This window comes from Cyrtonyx montezumae, unplaced genomic scaffold (assembly GCF_038088225.1).
Source record: "Cyrtonyx montezumae isolate F1298 unplaced genomic scaffold, pur_monq_1.0 scaffold_36, whole genome shotgun sequence".
NCBI classification, from domain to species: Eukaryota; Metazoa; Chordata; class Aves; order Galliformes; family Odontophoridae; genus Cyrtonyx; species Cyrtonyx montezumae.
In genome coordinates this window covers 2572184-2592978 of record NW_027072041.1, presented here as the reverse complement: position 1 = coordinate 2592978, position 20795 = coordinate 2572184, and the positions used below count along the sequence as shown (strand labels likewise).

General features: G+C 34.4%; 1 protein-coding gene across 3 annotated transcripts in view; it reads right to left on the bottom strand.

Annotated features, from left to right (window-relative positions):
• Positions 1-287: 287 nt before the first annotated feature.
• Positions 288-20795, bottom strand: part of ZDHHC21 (zinc finger DHHC-type palmitoyltransferase 21) — a 38378-nt gene continuing 17870 nt past the window's right edge. For 2 of the 3 annotated variants that reach the window (XM_065745507.1, XM_065745506.1), the window contains 3 exons: positions 15275-15391; positions 1082-1125; positions 288-556 (listed from right to left, as the gene is read on the bottom strand). In XM_065745507.1, the coding sequence (XP_065601579.1) occupies positions 424-556; positions 1082-1125; positions 15275-15391 (294 nt within the window). In that variant the 3' untranslated portion in view covers positions 288-423. The remainder of the gene's footprint in view (positions 557-1081; positions 1126-15274; positions 15392-20795) is intronic. The other variant, XM_065745508.1, reaches the window with a different exon arrangement.

Here is a 20795-nt window from a genome sequence, read left to right as displayed (position 1 = left end):
ATTATCTAAAAGGCCTACAGATAAAAACAGTAAAAAAAATAATTAAGACACTTAGTGGGAAATCTAACAATCAATGTAAACCTCAGTGTTTCCTACCAGAGGAAAAAAAATGGAAAGAGTCATTGTTAGCAAACAAATAGTGTAAGACTGCATTCAAGTAATTTGTTTTTACTATTAAATTCAAAGACAAATGAAATCCATTCAGAAAACTAATTTGGAAGTGAATATATCTGTATGTAAACATATAAAACGTATTAATTTCAAAACAGAATCAAGACCACAATTAAAGCTTGGGACACACTATGATGCCTACAATTGGTGGGTAGTTTTTAGCTGACTTGAAAACTGTCATAGTCGTATTATCATAAAACCTGTAACGCACTTCCAGCATGGAAGACCCATCTGTGCCCACCATCCATCTGTTTAGATGTGATTGGCAAAGTGATAAGCAACTCGCAGTGGTTGCCTCTGTCTGAAAGGAATAAACCACAGGATCTTCCAGCGAGTGCCAAAAACTTCCGAGAAGGTCTGCTGCCATGGCTTTCGGGGCCTCGACCTACAGAAGACAGCATTATTAGTGAAAGACAGCACTCCCATGGTGCACTTCAGTCATCTAAAACAATACAGGTTGGCTAGGGATTCATTACTGGACTCTAATGAATTGTGTCGTAGTATCACAAATATAGCTTTTCTTTCACTGTGCACACAGCTGAAACTCAACTTTGGAAAACAAAAATTATCTATGCCATCAATCAGTCGACGGTAACTTTCTGAAGCGGAGAATAACCTCAAAATCAAGGAACTGTATGTCAAGAACATAGTAGCAAGTGGTTTTTCATCTGTGTTATTGAAAGAAAATACAATTTCATTTATCTGTCAGTAAGGAAGGAAAAAGAACAATGTGCGGCTGTTTTGTATAAAAACAATTATAGGATTAGGTATCTACTGCTAGAGATAGGAATCATAGAACACAAATGTACAAAATAATTTAAACAGGGCCTTAAGTTCCTCGCCTCTCTCACACAATTAAAAAAGCAGCTACTCCTTCAGTAAATAAATGTATAAAATTTACATCACTTACATATCTTCACAAGAGTTTGACATTTTCTCTATGCTTGTAGTATCCTGTTGAAGAAAACAGAATGAAAAAAACCATTTCTTTATATTCCTATACATTAATACGCCATTGTGAAAGGAAATAAAGCAGGGAATCAATTCTAAGCATGCACTGCTTTGGCATGAGTCCAGTAGGTCACATATTACTCTTATTCCCTATTAGTTGTAAACAGCTGTGAGATTATATGTATAACAAATTAATTCAGTTTGTTAAGTGATTTTTACAAACACGATGAACATGTTAACAGTATGCTGTGTAGTTCTACTAAGATAGCACATGCCACAGAACATTAACGAAAACTACAGCATTATTAAAGTTCAAATAAGTTCAGATACTACAATTAATTCACAAGGCATTTAAAAATAGTGTGCGCAAAGTAAGCCCTTGCCATACTTTTCATAAGCACTCATACTAGACTTGGAGTAGTCCACTGAGATAGCCACAGGACCTAGATACATTTATAACTTAATGAAATTCAACCACTAGCAGAAGTAGTAGTTTGAAAAGCTAGTAAAGGAACTAGTAAGAAATGCTGAAATACTGATCTTAATGAGTATCATAATGCAAACAGCTGCTAAGAATATACCACTCATTTCCAGTTTCTAGAGATATATGTTAAAAGTAAATCTGATTATTTTAAAACTCACTGCAAAAAATAACAAAACAAAAATTGCAAAAAATAAACAATATCCAGAATGTAGATGTCCCTTCTGTTAATAGTAAACTAAATTCATACTTTCCTGAACATAATGAACTTAATAAATCATTATGTTTTGTAACCAATAGATCATTTTATGCTTAGATTGTCTCCAAATAGAACTTCTAAAATTATGTATAACAGTGCTTTTCTCTCACTTCTACACTATATATTTAATGAAAAATTTGCTTTGTAGATAAGCATCCTTCAACTTTACTCCAGCAGATTTAGTGTTTCCAAGCACAGCCACAGCTCATTATTTCCCAAAATCACTAATCGGGTCCAAAATACAATAACTTAAATATTTTTCATGGTTCCATCTTCTTTTCATGGCAGCTTGGTATTTTCCTTCACTCATCATTCTTTAGGCATGTACATAATGCACTTGTCAGATTACACTAGCATCTGAATGAAACTGAGAGCTTGTCTTTATTATCCCAGCCATCCAGAGACGCAAAGGATGTGGCTTAATTAGGCTGTGACTGCATTAAGTCATCTGGAAACACTACCTAGCAATAAACCATACTGTGCTACTTGGCTGTTCTTGCCATCAGTGCATTCAGTTCAGTACAGGCACTGCTGAGGTTCTGCTACTCTCTTTGACAAACATTTGAAGGGCAGTGGTAAAATATTATTGGGATGTAACAAAGGAATTTGCATCCCTACTTCACTGAACATAGGTGTCCTTTGTGTTAGCTTTTTGTCTGGGTCTTATCTGACCAATGAAAATCACATACAGCTGAATAAATAAGCACAGATACTATTTCTATGACATATCAATGAGGTTATAACGGTGTTTTCACTACTTGGTCCTCATGCAACTGAAAAAAATACCTCAGGAATTATCCTCTTGTAACCTCAAGCTGCCTATCTGATAGTACATAACAATACAGTTAATAATGACTGTTAACTAATGTTTTAGAACAGTGTTATGCCAGTCCAGACTACAACTGATTTCGAGACATCAAGAATTTGCATTATCATTACAGAAAAGGAATCTTAAAACAGCTTTGGGTGCAGATATTAGATAACAGACAAATATATTAAGCACAGCTTTTTCTCTGTTTCTCTAAATTGTCTATTCTTTAATGTGTTTGTACTGCTATCTAAAACACTGTATTTGAGATTTTTAGAGGAATCCCCCGTTTGGAGATGGAGTAGAGAGAAAGCTGTACTTCTCTTTAGTTGTTGTCAGGGCACTGAGACCGTAAACATGCTCCTCAGCATGTTCTTGTGTCAAAAAAGCATACCATTGCCAAGTGCAAAAAGCGCTACAATAGGACCTGCCAAAAATGTCCATAAGAAAAGACTGTCAAACTTCCAAACCTCAAAGTCAAAGAAAATACTCCTCTCTCTCTCTTTCTTCCTTTCTTCCTTCCTTCCTTTCTTCCCTCCTTCCTTCCTTTCTTCTTTCTTTCTTTTTCTTTCTTTCTCTCTCTTCCTTTCTTTCTTTCTTTCTTTCCTTTCTTTCCTTCTTCTTCTTCTTTCTTTCTTTCTTTCTTTCTTTTCTTTCTTTCTTTCTTCTTGCATTAAAGTTTCTAGAATCTAATTTGTCATCCTTTTGCTTTAGAGTAAAAGAAATTGACTATGCAGCAAATCCTTAGTTTCTGGAATAAAAACATATCTTTATAGACACATTTTAAAAGCTGTGAGCTAGTGCTTGAGGGAATGGGAGGAAACTTCTCTTTGAAGTTTAGCTACTTAACAACTGCTGGTGACTAACTTACCCAAATTCCCCTCTGCATTTCCCTATCCTAACACCAATACCAAACAGCTGGGCTCATTTGAAATGTATTTTAATTTGACAGTGAACCAATTTACCTTTTCACATGAAAGTGAAACTTCACAGCACCCCAGGAAACTTAGTAGCCCCTCTGGAGATGGAAGAGGAAGGAAAGGGAGATATATTCTTTCAGAAAAGAAAAAGAGGACCAGAAGGACTAGAATAACCACTCTTCTTTTGAATGTGTCTTGTTCATCAACATGTCTCATGAATGGCTTTCAACCAGAATATCATCTCACTTACTTATTCATTTAATGCATACAAAGGCTTTATTACAACACTGGCATTACAGCATTCAGCCTAAGAGGCTTTGTCTGTCTGCATATACTATCAGCTTGGATTACTATTAATAGAACACTACTAAGAATTTTTTGTTTTGGTTTTAGTTTTTGTTTTTTCCAACTAAAAGGTAATGCTGATGTTTAAGAAGTTGGTACTCATCCAGTAGTTTAACACCACGTGGTATGAACAAACTTGTTCTACTAGTAAGCCCTATCTTCACAAAAAAAATATTCAATTTATTATAAGACAATACTGACTAACAAGGAATTATCAGTTTTACACAACGGATCACGCTGAGCACAAAGTGACTGGAAACACCTGGCTATTCACAGATACACACTCACCAATCAGCATCTTAAAAGAGAAAAAAAAATCATAACTTAGTGAGAAAGGCAAAGAAATAAGAGGAAATAAACACAAATATAACTTTATAACGTAAATATATAAAAATCTATTATATATAAGATATATAAATATATACTATATATAAATATAACAGCATGTAACTTTAAAAAGAGACAAAAGGAAAGTATTCAGATTCTCCTGGGGATATACAACCCATTCAGCTGTTTTTCTGTAGCAGTTTTTTGTTTGTTTGTTTTTGCGTTAAGGATTTACTACAAGTTGAGCAGCTTGCCTGCTCTAAGCTACTACAACAGCTAATACTGTTAGGAACGATAAGAGTACTGAGAAAATTCTGTAGACAAGATTAATTTGCAAATGAATGCACCTGTGCTACCTACAAATAGAAAGAGATCTTTCACATCTATATTTTTAATAAGTATAACCAACTGCTTCAAAAAGAAGCTTTCAAGAAAGATCCCAAACTGTGAAATAGAATGAGGTTTGTCATGAACTAATGTAAAATGGAGCAAGCACATGGAAGAAATATTTTCCTGTTAGTGGCTCATGTTTTCCAAAGGAGAAGCAGTAATTCATAACTCACAGAACTAACTACAGATCATAAAGCCATAACCTCTGGTTCCATTTTTCTTCTGTACTTGCTTAAAGCGATGCAAAATCAATACAGCTTTATTTAATACTCATAAGAAGGCAAGCAGTGAGTCTTCCTTCCTTAATAGATTATTTTCAAATATTTAGAAAACATTGCTTTCTCATGAAAGTACCACTCTATCTGAATAATCCATCAACTTTTCATTCCCTCTACTTATCTTTTCCTTATTTGTATGGAAATGACAGGTGAGCACTTGCAGAATTCCAAATATTGAGCATCTCATAAAGAACACTGAGTATTTCAGAATTTCCCCGTGTTGGCATTAATTACATTTTGATTCATACATATGGCTATCTTTCAGCATTGTTTTCTTAATCTCGGATTCTTACATAAGAAAATGTTAATTTTTATCAATATCGATTAGGTTCAGTTTGAAGATTGCTAGTTGAGTTCTAGCTTCTGTATTTTAAAATCCTTAAATCAGGGAACTGCATGCAAAATGAAAAGTAGTTATGTTATATACGTAAGGAATATTCCTGCACACTTCTAGTCTCTGATGCATTTTGTTTATAAGATTTCTTACACATCTGTCAGTTATTACTAAATAATTCAGTGAAAGAAAACGTGACAACAAATTAGGAGCACATCTGCAAAGAAGATGATACAAACAGATTTCCTCAGTCTATTTCAAATCCATGGCATGTTAGATGCAGATGCCTGCATGACAGCGAAACATATGACCAAACATGCACGTTATATTTCTCGATACTTACCAATACCTTCTTAAGAAAAAATATTAATTAAAAAATACTTTGCAAGGCTAACTACTGTCCCTCCTCATGTGGAAGTTATGTTAATGGTCCTGTGTCTGAATTTGACAACCATGTAACCAAGCCTGACAACTCTCGTAGATTGTTATTTATTTTCAGCTGTTCTAAGGTACTTCTTCATTTAGAAAAATGACTTGAGTTATGACAGGACCTTCTTCTCTGAGTAGTTAACAGGATATTATCAGTGTGGTACTTCTCTTGTTTCCCTGCAAAGTATAAAATACTTTTGACTAAATTTTCAGAGTAATGCACTTCCTTAATACTGATAGAAATAATGGTTCTCAGTAAAAGCATTCGTAATTTACCTAAAAACATGCAATGATTTAAAACAGATGAGATCTGCAACTTGGGTGTTTTACAGTTGAATTTATTCTGATGTTTTAAATGGCTTATAAGAGAGCTTTTTAAAAGAAATTTTGATGGAAAGTACGTGGACTACTGAGACTGGCAGGATATATTGATTTAAAAAGTTATATTAATTAATAAATTAATTTATATATTATAAAATAAATTAATTAAATTGAGAAAAATAAGTTAGAGACTCTATAAACATTTAACAAATCTCATTCAAAGACCAGGACCAATTAATTCCTGAGCAATTAATTTATTGGACTTTATGCAGTCTTATAATAGGAGATTTATGTATTGGCAGATTAAAGGTAGAGATAGGAAAAGGAGAATGATAAGAATGGAGTAGATATAGGCTGACAGGGTTCACATGAAGTTATTTTCCATTATATCTCTGACTTCCAATTATTAATTGGGTTTATACTTTGCATACATTCTATTCTTCGTCTACAGCTTGTATTTCAAAATATATTTACTATAACCAGGTAAAGTATATGCTTGCCTAGGAATTCTGATTTCTCCTTTAAACCCTAATTTCTTCTGTGCTAAACTTAATTATGAGGATTAATAGTCCTTTGATTGTATTTCTGCCATCCTTGGGGGGGAGGGGGGGAGGCGGGAAAGCCCTTATTATTTCACTAATCAAAACAGTATTTAATAGATGATCTGATTAAAGATATGATTACAAATATTTTAACTATAAGATACTTATTTCTCAAGAAAAAAAAAAGCATTTTAACACAACTACAGCACTTGTGCTTGCTTATATTAAACAGTAATGGAACAACGCTAATAATATGGAAAAAAATAACAGCCTTTAAATTTTATTGGAATAAATTCACTTACATAGCATTATTTCACATTTCATCTCTGGTAAAATTTTGACTGATGCTGATTCTACATGGAATTCTTTTTTTCTTCTGTATTTTTATTGTTTGTGTTTCATTTTGTATTACAGTGTTACATGAAATTATACTTCTAAAGGAATTAAATGCTTGAAAATATTTCTTTGGGACAGAAACATCAAACAATTAACTTGTACATCTTCCACTTTTCTCAAAACCTTAAGATGAAAGTTTTCTTTTCTTTAGAAAATAAATGAAACCCTGATCAAAATGAACAATGTTCCTCCATATAGTCTCATCATATCAGTCACATTAAGAAGACGCTGAAGTGTGTAGGTTACTAAGTTTATGATGTTCATATTGAGACATATCTGCTCAGCAAGACAACAAAAACATCACTGAAATACATTTGCTAACTGAAGGCAAAAAGGAGACACTGCAACAACACGAGATAGTACATTAACAAATATCAACACTTAACCATGCTTCTAAACAGACAAATTTGTGTGCATAGGCATTATATTGTACACCGGACAGACTGTTGAATGCCAGCTGTTAAAACTATTTTCCTTCCCATCCTCCTCAAGGCAAATGAAGGGAAATTTCTGTACCACATCCACATAGCACTGAGGCTCCAGGATACTGGTATATCACAGTACACCATTCAAACCATTAATTAACAGGAAACCCCGGCAGCATTAATTAAATTAATAATGTCACTGTCCACTTATGTTATGATAATACATATGCTCCCTTCCATAAAGAACACATGGTATCTATTAAATTTATAAAAGTCCATCCATTATATAGTTTTGCCCCAGAAAAAGAAGTTAATTACTACGTAATTTTAAAGAAAAGTATTTATCTGCAGTACTGACTTAAAATCACAGAAAATCCTATTTGGTGGGCTGCAATGGAAAAATAAAGAAAATGTATTTAATTTCATATAGTTTGTTTGAACATATGGAAAAATGAAAACACTAACTGTTTAGTGTTTGAAATAAAAAACAATCAAAGCTAATCCTTTAAAATTAGGGTTCAGATTAGTCTCTGCAAAGGATGCTGTTTAACTGAAACATCTGGTAGTGTTATGTTGAGAGACAGACCTTTTTTAACTTTGGAAATGAGATTAGTAGATCCGTTATTTGTAAGTGTCCGAGTAATTTCTAATTATTTTATCTGGGTCACAGATAATCCGCTTTTACAGGGCTCCCACAATGACATCAGAGGATCACTGCTGAACTGATTATCCTGTTACGTTCCACCATCCATGGGAAGATGGGATTTTCCTTTTGTACATAGGAAGAGAAAGAGAGAACTGTCTGATTGCTTTAGACAGGTGGCAGCCAACAAAACAAAAAACAGCACAGATCTTGAGAAGAAACGAATGCAAAAAGTACCTACCACACGCCTTACCAGAGGCCAGAAAACTGAGTATTTTTAGTAGTGTCTGGTGCAACTTAAAAACCTCACTAGATACAAAGCAGAAATGATAAGAAAAGTGTTGCTCTGCAACATATCAAGATGATCAGAGAAATCATTATTTAAATGCCATGCCATAGCATTCATTACTTGAACTACGGTAATATCTTGTAAATCAAATATAACTGACATGTCAGAATATTACTACAACAATAAAAAACCTGTGTTTTTAACATCATTTAACTGCTGAAATTATGCAAAAAATGATAATGATTTCTTTAAGCAGAATTGGAACATGATTCTTTGAATCTATGAGCAAAAAAGACAAGTGCAAATGCCAGGGCTGGTCTTCTACTAATACATACTCAAGTAACCTGACAGTTTCACTTTTATAAAAGAGCCTGAATTACAGATCTTTACCTCTTGCAGTCATAAATTTGAAGTAATCTATAGCTGATAAGAAGACTTTTTTATTTCCTCTTGGTGAATTTATGTCTAGATAAGGTGGGTTTATATGCACTTTTTAAGAAAACAAGTACCTGTGGTGTGTAAAAAGTAACAAAAGAGAGATCTTAAAAAAATGTGAAGAAAACGTGTCTTCAGAAAGGAAGCAAGTTTCTGGACAATATCTGATTTAATTTCTAATTGAATTTTATTATGTGATATAAGGATAACTACAGAAGAAAAAGCAAATGGAAATAAAATGATGTGTTCTTCAAGATTTGCTCTCAACTTCAGTGCAAAAATATTCTTAAACAAACATTGCACTTGCCATTGCAGTACAATGTCATTAACTGGCATAAGCAGTAGTTACATAAGACAACATGTTTTGAATGATTTTGTTGAAAACTTTTCTGAAATGGAACTGTTTCAAGCAAAACAGTAATTTATATGTAAGTACTATTTTTATTGTTTATGACAAACAAACAAGTACATACTTGTTCTGCTTGCAGTGATTGAGAAATAATTGCTCGTGGGAGTGTCCCAGCTATACATCATCTGAACTAAGTGGTATCAATAATAACAAGACATTATTCTCAGCAGGAGAACAACAATTTTTTATTTTATATTTTTACTTACTGTGTTATTCTAAGCTTGCCTTTACTTCTCAAGTAGTCATTGAAAAAAACTGTTGCCTAGGAATTTACAAATACTGACTCACCTCCTGTTAAGAAACACAAAACTTAAATGTGCAGGATAATGACAGGGAATAGAGGAATGAAAAAGCAATCATAATGCATGGAAAAGCAAGCATGCCTTCAATACAAATATATGATCTATTATGGAAATTGCTTCAGACCATGCTTACTTCTTGGGTAAAACTCATTTCTACTGCCCAGCTCTTCAGAAGCGTGAAAATGATTAGTAAGAAGACTTTTATCTGAGAATTTAAGAAGAGTATCCTCTAAAGTAGGATGTGAGATTTTCTCCTTATTTGAGAGATATATAAATTAAACTAATTTTACTACTTTTATCTCCAAAGTGTCCAAATAAAAGTTACTCAAGAGAGAAAGAAGTGCTAACATTCAGGATGATAAGGAGACTGAAGTCAAACAGAGCTTTGGGAAAGAACTGCAGGAGAATGACAAGACCCACGTGCCCTTTCTGCTACACGAGTGTTACACATATGCTAGATTTTAGGGAGAAAGCACTAATCTCATATAAAGTGGCCACCTCAGCTGCCCCCCAGTTCATGAGAATAATTCATGTCAAAAGTTCCTCTAAGGACAGTTTTTGCCAACCAGCTGCTCTCCTCTCATTGTGGGAAGTCACCTCCCCTGCTCTTTGACTGCCTGAACCTCAGATGAGAGACAAATAGCAGCGTGCACAATACCACAACAAGAAAGGTGGAATACATACTCAGAGATATTACTGCATACTGGGTAACTCAGTCAATTAGTCACTTTGAACAAGAGCCATATGTAAGTACACAAATTACAACCATTTATTTTTACGAGAGATAAGGCTTTATCCAAGCATCTCTCAGTATCCACTGGACACACACACAAGAGGATAACAGAAGATGATACATATTTTTCCCTAGTTTAGGATCCTACTAAAAGATCTACTGTCAGAACCAAGGGGACTTGCACAATTACACAGATCAGACAACTGCCTAGCAACACTGGAATTTGGCAACTGTCAGCACACAAAGCAGAATACCTCACCTGCACTTCGTATTATGTTTTGCTATTTTTAGCTACTGCACTGTTTCAAAAACATTTTAGTATCTTGGGTATAGTACACTCTTTCCACTATGTAACTGAGACATTTCTGACTTTGGAAAAAAAAATATCAAGAGAAAATGCCAGAATTTCTCCTTAAAATCCTATGAGAAAACCCTCTTCCTTTATATGGCTTAATGAGCAATGACAGCTCAGTTACAGTAAAGAGGAACTCTGCTCAGAAAAATGACATATAAAAAGCTAACTTCATGCAAATTCATTCCATATATTCAATTTTACCTGTCCTGTTGATGTGGCGAAAAAAGGTAAACTTCTAGCAGTTTTCTTTCTATGAGCATGAACAATCAGTACAAGCATCGGAGTGCTCTGAACTACAGAGTACCTATCTTGCTTCATATCAACATCTACATTTGAGCAGTCATCAAACTGTGGAAATAACTGATAAATACATAAGCAAGAAGGTGTCATTTCAGGTACTAGCTCTTTACTACTAATGATGCTAAAGAAGGAAGAAAAGTGCGGTTTCACATAGCACGTTGCTTCTGTGAGATAAATAAAAAACTTTCAGTATGTACACAAGATACTGAATAAGTGGGAACTGAAGATTTTTAAAATCTGCATTACCAATATCCCTGAAAAAGTTAGCTTTAGCTGCTTGTATTATTTTTGTTTAGAGACAGGATGTGAAACTATTGGCTTGGAGTCTGGAAAATTATATAATGACTGTCTGCAAGTTTACTTTATGGAGAAGCAAAAAGTTTTGCTAAACGGAGAGCCAAATTTAGATAAATCTTGAGTTTACGTTTTCCTGAAGGTAATGAAGGCAAAACTCAACAAACTTAGCTCATCTAGCAAGAGGCCCACACTGTCTTCTAACCCTCTTGTACATATCTGTGCTTTTTCAGCAATTTCTGAAGTACACAATCTTAAGAATTAATATGGAGCAATTAAAGTAACTGCATGCCTATGCCTGCGTCTTAACCTCAAGTCTGTATTACTAGTCTTTAATGACTGTATTCCACTGGTATACTTTAATCTGAAACTTACAATAAATTTCTCCATTAAATTTCACACCAATAAGAATACACTTGGGTAAAATTTGCTCAGTTTACGTGGGAATTCTATACGCTGAAGACTAAAGCCAACATACTAAGTATGTTACTAAGTGATCACAGTTTATTGCTTCTACAGGACATGAATGCATTTACACTGTACTCAGCACTGTGGGTGAGTAGATCAATTTTATTTGCTCCCCTATTCTAAACATCACAAGTGTCTTTGGGAAGCCACGCTACAACACTTACAAACAGCACAGTTAGGATTTTTGACACAAGTTATAGACTAAGCATAGCCTCAGTAAAGGATTTGGTTTTCTTTGTTCGAAGTTTGACTAGTAGATTTCCTGAAAATTACTTCATTTTTTACATTTGCCAATTCCACTCTCATGAAAGAAAGAACAAGGTAGTAGGGGATTGTGCTGCTGGCATGAAAAAAAAGGCATGGACATAGAAAAGGTACAGTGGCTGCAGAAAGTGTGCTTTTGTACAAGTGTATCTAGATTTTTACATAAGCTTTTCTATCCTGTGAGAAAATCCTTATAAAAATGTTTACCTTCCTCTGTGACTGCTCCATGTGATGGGCTGCTATCATATAAACATTCTGCGCCTAATATATGATGTAAGTAGCACTGGAGAGACTGCACTTTGAGTACTGTGTTTGGCATTCACTAAAGAATACAGAATTACTCAAGAACGTACAGAGAAGAGCAAAACTGGTAAAGGGACTAGAAAATAAAACGTAAGGGAAGAGCTGAGGAAACTGCCCAGAAAGCTTGTGAAAGTTCCATCCCTGGAGGTGTTCAGGATCAGACTGGAAGGAAGCCTGGGCAACCTGGTCGAGTACAAGATCTGGACACTGGTGGTCCTGCCTGTGGCAGGAATGTTGGGAAATGATGACCCTTTGAGTCCCCTCCAACTCAAGCCATCCTATGATTCTATAAATAGGGGTTGCTAAGTCTTGAGGAAAAGAGGCTGAGGAGAGATCCCATTGCTCTCTACAACTACTATACAGGATGCTGCAGCGAGGAGGACATTGTCTGTTTTCTCAGATGATGAGCAATAGGATGAAACAGTCTCAAGTTGTGCCATGTGAGGTTTAGATACAACTTCTATATGGTTTCTTTCAGCTGAAAAGTGCCCTCTCCTCTGAATAAACAAATATCAGTACATGCTTTGAGAATCAGAAAATATCTGAAATGTAAGGATGTGCTATAGCTTTACTTTTTACATATTCCCCCTTCCTCAACAGTGGTGTAAAACTTAAAAACCCCTGCACTAAAGCTGGGTTGCGGCATCTGTCATTTCTGTCCCACCTTGTGATACCCCAGAATAATGGCCTAACACTTTCTCTGTCCACCAAAGCAAGGTGTAGCTACAGACAACCCCAGCTGACTGAAGATGCACAACAGTAGTGTAACAGTGAAGCTCATTTGAAGCCACCAATTCCACAGCCTTGAAAGTAGATGCAGAAATTTCTTTACAGAGGATTGAAACACTTAAACAGGTTAAGCAGGGAGGCTGTGTTGCGTCCATAATTGGATATATTTGACTGAGGACACTGCATATAGCACTGAATAAACCTTCCTATGCAGCTGGCCCTGCTCTGAGAAAGTGTTCATCCTTTAGAAGACCCTTCCAGCCTGGACTACTCAATGAGTGAATGCAACAGGATTTACATGGTGTGAACAGGAATTCCAATTACAGATTACTACTTACCAGTAATCCCAGACCTAAAATATCAAAATATCGCGCATAAATGGCAAGCATTGAAGTCCCTCTTCAGACAGAGTATAGTGAGAGGTACTCCTTCAGACCTCTGCCTTCTGCTATCTGAATCTCAGAGACCACATAATCTATATTTACAATAGCTATATCTGTGGTGTGTTTGTCAAAGATATCAAAAGAAATTAGGTGTGCAGGAGCTCGACAATCCACAGAAAAGGAGGTTGGTCTTAAAAACATTATTCTCAGCTCCTACCTGTTTCAGGGCAGTGGCCAGCTGAGTAGGTGCAATGGGACTTACAAAACAGTATGTTACAGAACTGGTATAGAGAAGGCATCTTTTCAGTGTTTCGTAGGTTGGTGGCAGTCTAACTACATAAGGTGTCAGACTGGTGAAAGAATGTACAGAGAACTCACATACACCACAGAGGTATCTTGTGTCAAAATACAGCACAGTATATATCTCATGTCAAAATACACATGTTCCAAGTTTCAGGTGTACCTGACTGAGTTTCATTCAGTTTTTATTTCATGTATACTAACTGTATATGGATACTGATAGTCAGTGCCTAAATTCAGTGTAGCTTCAGAGCTACAGAGAGGTACTACCCAAGCAGCAGAGAGAATAGAACCATACACATAGGTTCTCCTGCATCATTTCTGTGTTCTGGCATAGAACGAAATGCATAGCTTTTTGTTTCTTCTCATGTAACAATCTCAAAAGACATTTTAGCACATGAACATTAAGGCTCCTTGAGTTTCTGTTTCCCCCACCAGTGGGAGAAGCACCAGAAACCAGATGTCTGCACCATTTCAGCTTGATACCTAACAAGGCATAGTACAGGAATAGAAAAACTCTAAAGTACACAAAGAAAGATGTGTGCAGGCATTAAACACAAAGTCGTCCTGTCAGCCAGACCCTGGAACAGATATCGGGCATGCAAAAAAGGGACAAGAAAGCCAACAGTGCAAGAGTTGAGAGCACAGAAAGCTGGAAGATGGCTACACATTGTATTATTTTTGCAACAGACAACAAGGATCAGAAAGCAGTAACTTTGAGAAAGAAAACACAATGAAAACAATGGTTTTTTTCTAAATGATTTCAGAATTATACAATGTTGTTTGTCCTTTATTCTACGCAAAAGAATCACACAAAACAATCAGAAGGTTTTCCATTATGCATCTGGAAGGTTAATATGCAAAAGCCCAGAAATGCCAGAATTAATTGTCAGGTAGAACTCAATCACTTGTAGTCACAAATATGCAGCTGTCTTGTATTACATTTTGTAAAAAATGTTTTTCAAACCAGATCATACACTCTTTTAGATACATACAGGTCTGACTAAGGTCAGGTCTTTGTTCAACACTGGAGCACCCAAAACATTTATATGGATTCTTAATACAAGTCTAAAGGATTCACTAGCAAAGATTAATTTCTAATGTACAGAAGCACTAGCAGATATTTATTAAATTACTAGATTAATTAAGTAAAAAATATTTCCATGTAGAATGGTTTTCTGAGTTATTTTTGTTTCTGTACATTTAAAAAATAGAATATGAACTCATACTGTAACAATTTACAGTCAATACAGTCTCATTCTACAATTTACTAAGTGAGAAACATACTTAAGAAAAAGTATGTGTTCTAAAAATATATGATTTATGAGCAGGCCTCACTGTCACAAACAGTGAGACCATAGTATATAAGAGTTTAAAATTAAAAGTAAATATTAAAATATAACAAATTAAGTACTCCTTAAACTTCATTAATCCATGGCAATGTAAGGTTTTATTTTATTAAAATGAATCAGGAAATTGCTTTGATGGGTGAATTATTAGATAGTGGTCTGACAGAAGGCTTAAGACTTTCTTGAAAACAAGATTCTTGATAAAGCACATAACAAATAGGTTCAAATAGCAGAAGTGTTTCTGTGTTGTCCTTTAAATGCAATATGGTTTTCTGCTTTTATTAATTTTATTGAAAATAAAACTAATATGTATTTCAAAAATTAAGGGATTAAATACTTACAGTGAAAATACCAATTAGCTGACTGTAAAAGAGTCCACTTATTCCACCTAATATTATTATACCCATGAAGGCAGATATTCTTAGAAGAGCAAGTTCATGTCTAAATACAAAAACATCCTAGAACAAGAAAAAAAATAAGAGACTTTAGAACTTAAAAATTAATTTAATTATTTGAACTTAGTGTATATACTAGATAAGAACTGTTCTAAGTGATTTACAGCTAGAAGCAGACACTGGATTTTGAGTTACGTGGCAAGTCACTGATATTTTTATGTGTTAAAATTATAAAACAATCATTTATGTATGTAAACAGTTTTTTTACTATACTGCTGAAAACTCAGGTATTTAAATTGTGGGAATATACTATGCTCAGATGAGTTGTTCCTCATTTTTTTCACCTTAAACAGTGTCAAACTGCTACACACAAGCTTTAAAATATAAAAAAGACATTATGTTAAACAGTATAATGTATAAACATTATATATATTGTCTCACAGCCACAAGATTCATTTTAACTCCATCTCCTCATCATAAAACTAATAACAATCCTAGCTTAAAGATAGTACCTAAAAAAATCAAAGTATCTCTATTTTTTTGGCCTAACTAATTCTGCCTATTATTCCACATAAACTTATCTTTACTCGGCCTCAAGTGATATCTTATTTGGATATGGATCCACAAAAAAGTTGTCTCAGAGCAGAGGAGGATATGAATTTATTGTACGACATGCTTTAGAAAGCCTGCATTTACCCAGCAGAAAATATGAAAAGCACAAGAGAGTTTTAAAGCTCTTTTTCAAAGGATAAAGCACCTTATTTTTATCACAGGAAAACATTTGTACATTGCAGTTACTGTAGATGTACTGCAAGTTCACACCCCATCTTATCCTTTGATAATGAGTTAGTGCACCCATTCTCTTACTTGTAAGTTACGATTATGTTCTCAAGGCTGTCTTCTGAATGTACACATCTGTTCTTCCACTTAGAAAAGGCAGATCACAGCAGGAAACTACTAAAACCTCTCAAGTAAACTTTAAATTACAACCAGAACATAAAAGTGAAGTGAATGAAAAAAAGATTCCTACTGCTTTTGAACTTTTCTTCTTTACGCTCAACCACTTGGACTAAAGGAAGAAGAATCAACTTCAGGAATACTGGGGTTTAATTGAGAACACACACACACAAAAAAAAAAATTAAAGGTGTCTGATTTCACATTTACTTCCTCTAAGTTTCAAAATATAATTCCAGGAATAACTTTACAATAGCTACTAAAGCAAATAATTACTGGAAGAAGATAAATCACTAATTAAAATGGCTAAATCAAAAACTAAAAAGCAAAACACGTTCTTTTTCTAAACTGGTAATTGAGTTCTTGTTAAGACTGGCCTTTGCTGCAGATGTAGGGAATGTATTCATCATTTCCAATTTGTTTAATTCTTTTTTTATTCAGTCAACCACTTAATTCAAAGTTACACCATCTCAAAATCAGTCATGATAATTTTATTTTTCCTTTTATCCATCTTCACTGAACATTTAAAGAAAAACAAGGCAAGCCACTAAGTTCTACTAGATACATAAAATACTTCCTATTCATATAATCATAGACAGTGTTTTGTTGATCTGAAATCTTTCTATGCAACTATCCTTATCTTGACAGAAAACAGTAAAATGTAAAGGACTGCCAGCAGTGAATTCACATTCTGGATCTCGCATTACACACTCCCATTAATAGAAAAAGATAGCGTAGAACCTCCCAAGAATTTAATGGACCTCTTCAACAGATTCTTCAAAAGAAAATAATAGATAAATTTAAAAAAATCACCCAATACCAAATAAAATCTTTACTGTAATGGATAAGGAACGCAATTTACATTTTCCCTTTGAACTAATGATAAAACAAGAAACTCTTTCTCAATTCAGTATTAACAGGCAATATACAGTGAAAGAAATTTTAATTAACTTCTACTAAGTGAAGACCAAGGACTCATATTCTGTCTTTCCTCCCTCCCTAAAACATGAAAGCACCTACAGCAAAAGAAGAGAAGCTGCTGAATTGCTAATAGAGGTGACATCATCAGTATATTTTTCCCAGCCATTAGTCCCCATTCCCTAGGGGAATCAAAGTCTCTGACGCAATGTTGAACTAGAAGTCAATACTGAGCCCCCACCTAGCAATCTGTAGAAATAAGACAGTATTTTTCTGTAGAAACCCAAATCATTTGCAGAAATAGAGCTACTTTCACAATTCTACTGTGATACAGAAACATATTATCCCACGAAAGCAAGAAAATAAAACATTTTAGAAGGAATTCATTTAAAGCACAGCAATAATAATAATAATTATACATTTAGGATGTTACTGCTTTGTATCTGAGTTCATCTCAATCTGTTTTTATTATTCCCTCTCAGAACTGACATAAGTATTTTTTCTTTGATAAGAAAACCACGGAAAGGTACCATAAACCAACCCCAAGACTAGCCAATAATTAATTGATCCCTCTTGCCATATACTTTGGACAGGTCTTCTTGTTCAAACAATTTAAGGACTTGCCCATCTCAGTGTACTAAGACAGCCTGCCTCTGTCTTTTGAAAATCATATAAATTGGATTGAGAGTAAGAACTACACAGATAGAGACATGAAGTAAAAGCACACATAAGCTAACATCATCAACACACAAACCCTCCTCCTAGGCACAACAGAACTTTGTCTCCTAGAAGCTTTTTTTCCTACATGTGGCCAGGCTGACCTCAGTGGTATTATCACAGATGTAATATACACTGGTTTAACAATAAAAGCAGCACTTTAGGTAGCCAGCCCCCTTCTTTCCTTTCAGCCAACATCACAATCAGACTGTTCTGTGTAATCTTCAGTACAAACGGGTTGTTGCCATACTTCTCATTCCTATGTAGCTCAGATATGCTATGTTCCTTTCATACTTTCCCTGCACAGTTTGCTGTCTGTTAAAAGAGGCTCTTAAGCTCCCATTCGCCACTACTTCTACCCTTACATACCAAAAAGATTGACGACTACTTACTGAAAGACATGGATAGAAATGTGTGCAATAGAAATCTGGCACAGAATAAAAAAGACCGTATTACAAACCATAAGATATAACATCTTTATCTCAATAAGTAATACTAAATCTTTCCACAGAAAGCAAATCTCCATGACGCAGAGTCAAATAAGACTTCCTCTTGCCTCTGCTCCATGGCAGAACATACACTGTGCCTTCATTTCTAAGCATTAGCTGTCATGGATGATCCCTTAACAAACATGTTCATGTTGACAGTAAACACCCTGCTACAGGTTTATCCTTGCATACAAGTAAGAGGTCAAAATTGATGAGTACAACCCAAGGTCATAATAAATGATATAATCATTACTTCCAAATTCAACTTTTTCAAAAAAGGCATGAATACATTTCAGAGGTCCATGCTATTTACAGTGTTGTTACTTCCCATGGTTTAACAGTTTTAAGAACAACACATTTTGTAAAAACTACACACCTTTCAGCAGAACCAATCCAGGTCTATGGTATCTCTTCCAGAAAAGAGAAAGTGAAAACAAACACCAATTTTCATAAATTTGAATTTACAAAGTAAGACTCATTCCATTCTGTTTCTTTACAGAAACATGCTACATAGTATATTAATTGCTAACAAAATACAGTAACATTCCATCTTTCTCATTGGAAAGGGACACAGAATAAGCTCCATGTTACACATAATAAACTGCATATTTATTCTCATCTCGCATCTTAGACAGTCTCAGTCTGGTGAAAAAGTAAGTCTATCAACCTGGATAGCATAAGAACCATGCAGAACAAAGAAGAAAACAAAACAAAAAACTTACAGAATATAGGTTTTGCACGGGAGAAAATTCACTCACACAAAAAATATAACAGCAAACCATAATAAAAATAATTGTCTACACAGAGCTCAAACCAGAGTGGTAATTTTGAAATTACTTCAGATGTAGAAAAGAGTTTAAAAGGCAAGACAATCGTTGATAAAAATGACATAATCAAGTTTTTAAAAGAAAAGTTACCCTCCAGTCTTTTTTTTTTTTTTTTTAAGCAAACGATGTATTTATTTGCTAAACTTTATATTCAGAATTCATATACTGTCCCTGTAAGTATATAGAAGGCTAGGTTATTTGTTTTGCTTCTGCAGAGAAGCAAGGAGACTAAAGAGTTTTTAACACACAAAGATACCCACTTGTGTCCTGTAGGTCATTTCATAACCCCAAGATAATATGTCTCCTATAGTGTCTCAAGACTAATACATAGAATGACCCCTATTTCCAGATTTCAGTTAATATTAATACATAAATAATATTCAAACAAGTATTTCTGTAAATAATATTCTCAAAAGTTTTAATGACTATTTCCTAACAACTTTTATTAATCTTATGTCACTATCTTGAAGACTGAACACATCCTAAAGAATGCAGACATCCCAACCTTCATGCTTTTAACAAAGATACAACACTTCAGACTGAGCTTCCAAAAATCACCAAAGGTAGCTGAAGAACTCATGAGCTGTGTTATTTTGGACATGTTTTCTGCTGGGATTTTGCATATGCTATTTAATTATTATTTCCTTCGGTTCTAGTAGTAATTGCACTCCTCCTGCTGGACAAATAGAAGCAATAACCACAACTCACCTTTAAGACTTGAAGCTAAAACATTTTCTCTTTGTTGAAATGGATGACTTACTCTATTAGCTTTAAATCTATTACCTTTACCTTACATACTTAATTTAAAATGTTCATGCTTTTCTTAGTGTTTAAAATCCAAAATGCAGCTTTTCACTTGGGAATAAATGTCAACAAGCAAACACTGAAAATATTTTAATTATGAATTCATCAGCACTAAGATAAAAGGATTATTTCACTAAAGTATTAAAAGCTTCTATATTTTGCACTGTTTTATATTAAAAGAATAAAAATTAAAGAGAGAAGAGGGCACACAGCCAAAAAAAAAATCACAAGTGTTTTTAATGATCAAGTAGGCTAATTCCAGATGGCTGTGTAGAAAAAATATTCAGGTTTTTGAATCTGTGCTAAGCACTAGCCTCTGTCAGTTCAGAAAATACAAGCCCTCAGATAAAGCCAGAATTTGTGCAACAAATAGCACTTCCATGAATCAATCTCTATAACACTGTAATACTTCAAGCTTAATTTATATCTAAAGACTGACAGAACTCTGTAAGATGACTACTTACAACCAAATTTTCACACTATTCATTTAAGCTAAAAAAAAGACAATTCTGACAAATTATTCTGTGGCTTAAAACTATATGGCAAGAAATCTTAGCTACATGTGAAATAATCTGTCTAGTAGGGCTTTGGTGTCATACTCCATGCAGAATTACTGACCGGACTTCCAAAAAAATCATTCTTGGTTTTCCAAATTTCAGTTGTTTCCCAGTCCTCCAGATAAAAAAAGTAAGAGAGTTGAATAATATTAAGTGTAATACTAGTGTTAACAAAGATCTGAAAAGATCAGACCTGCTTTG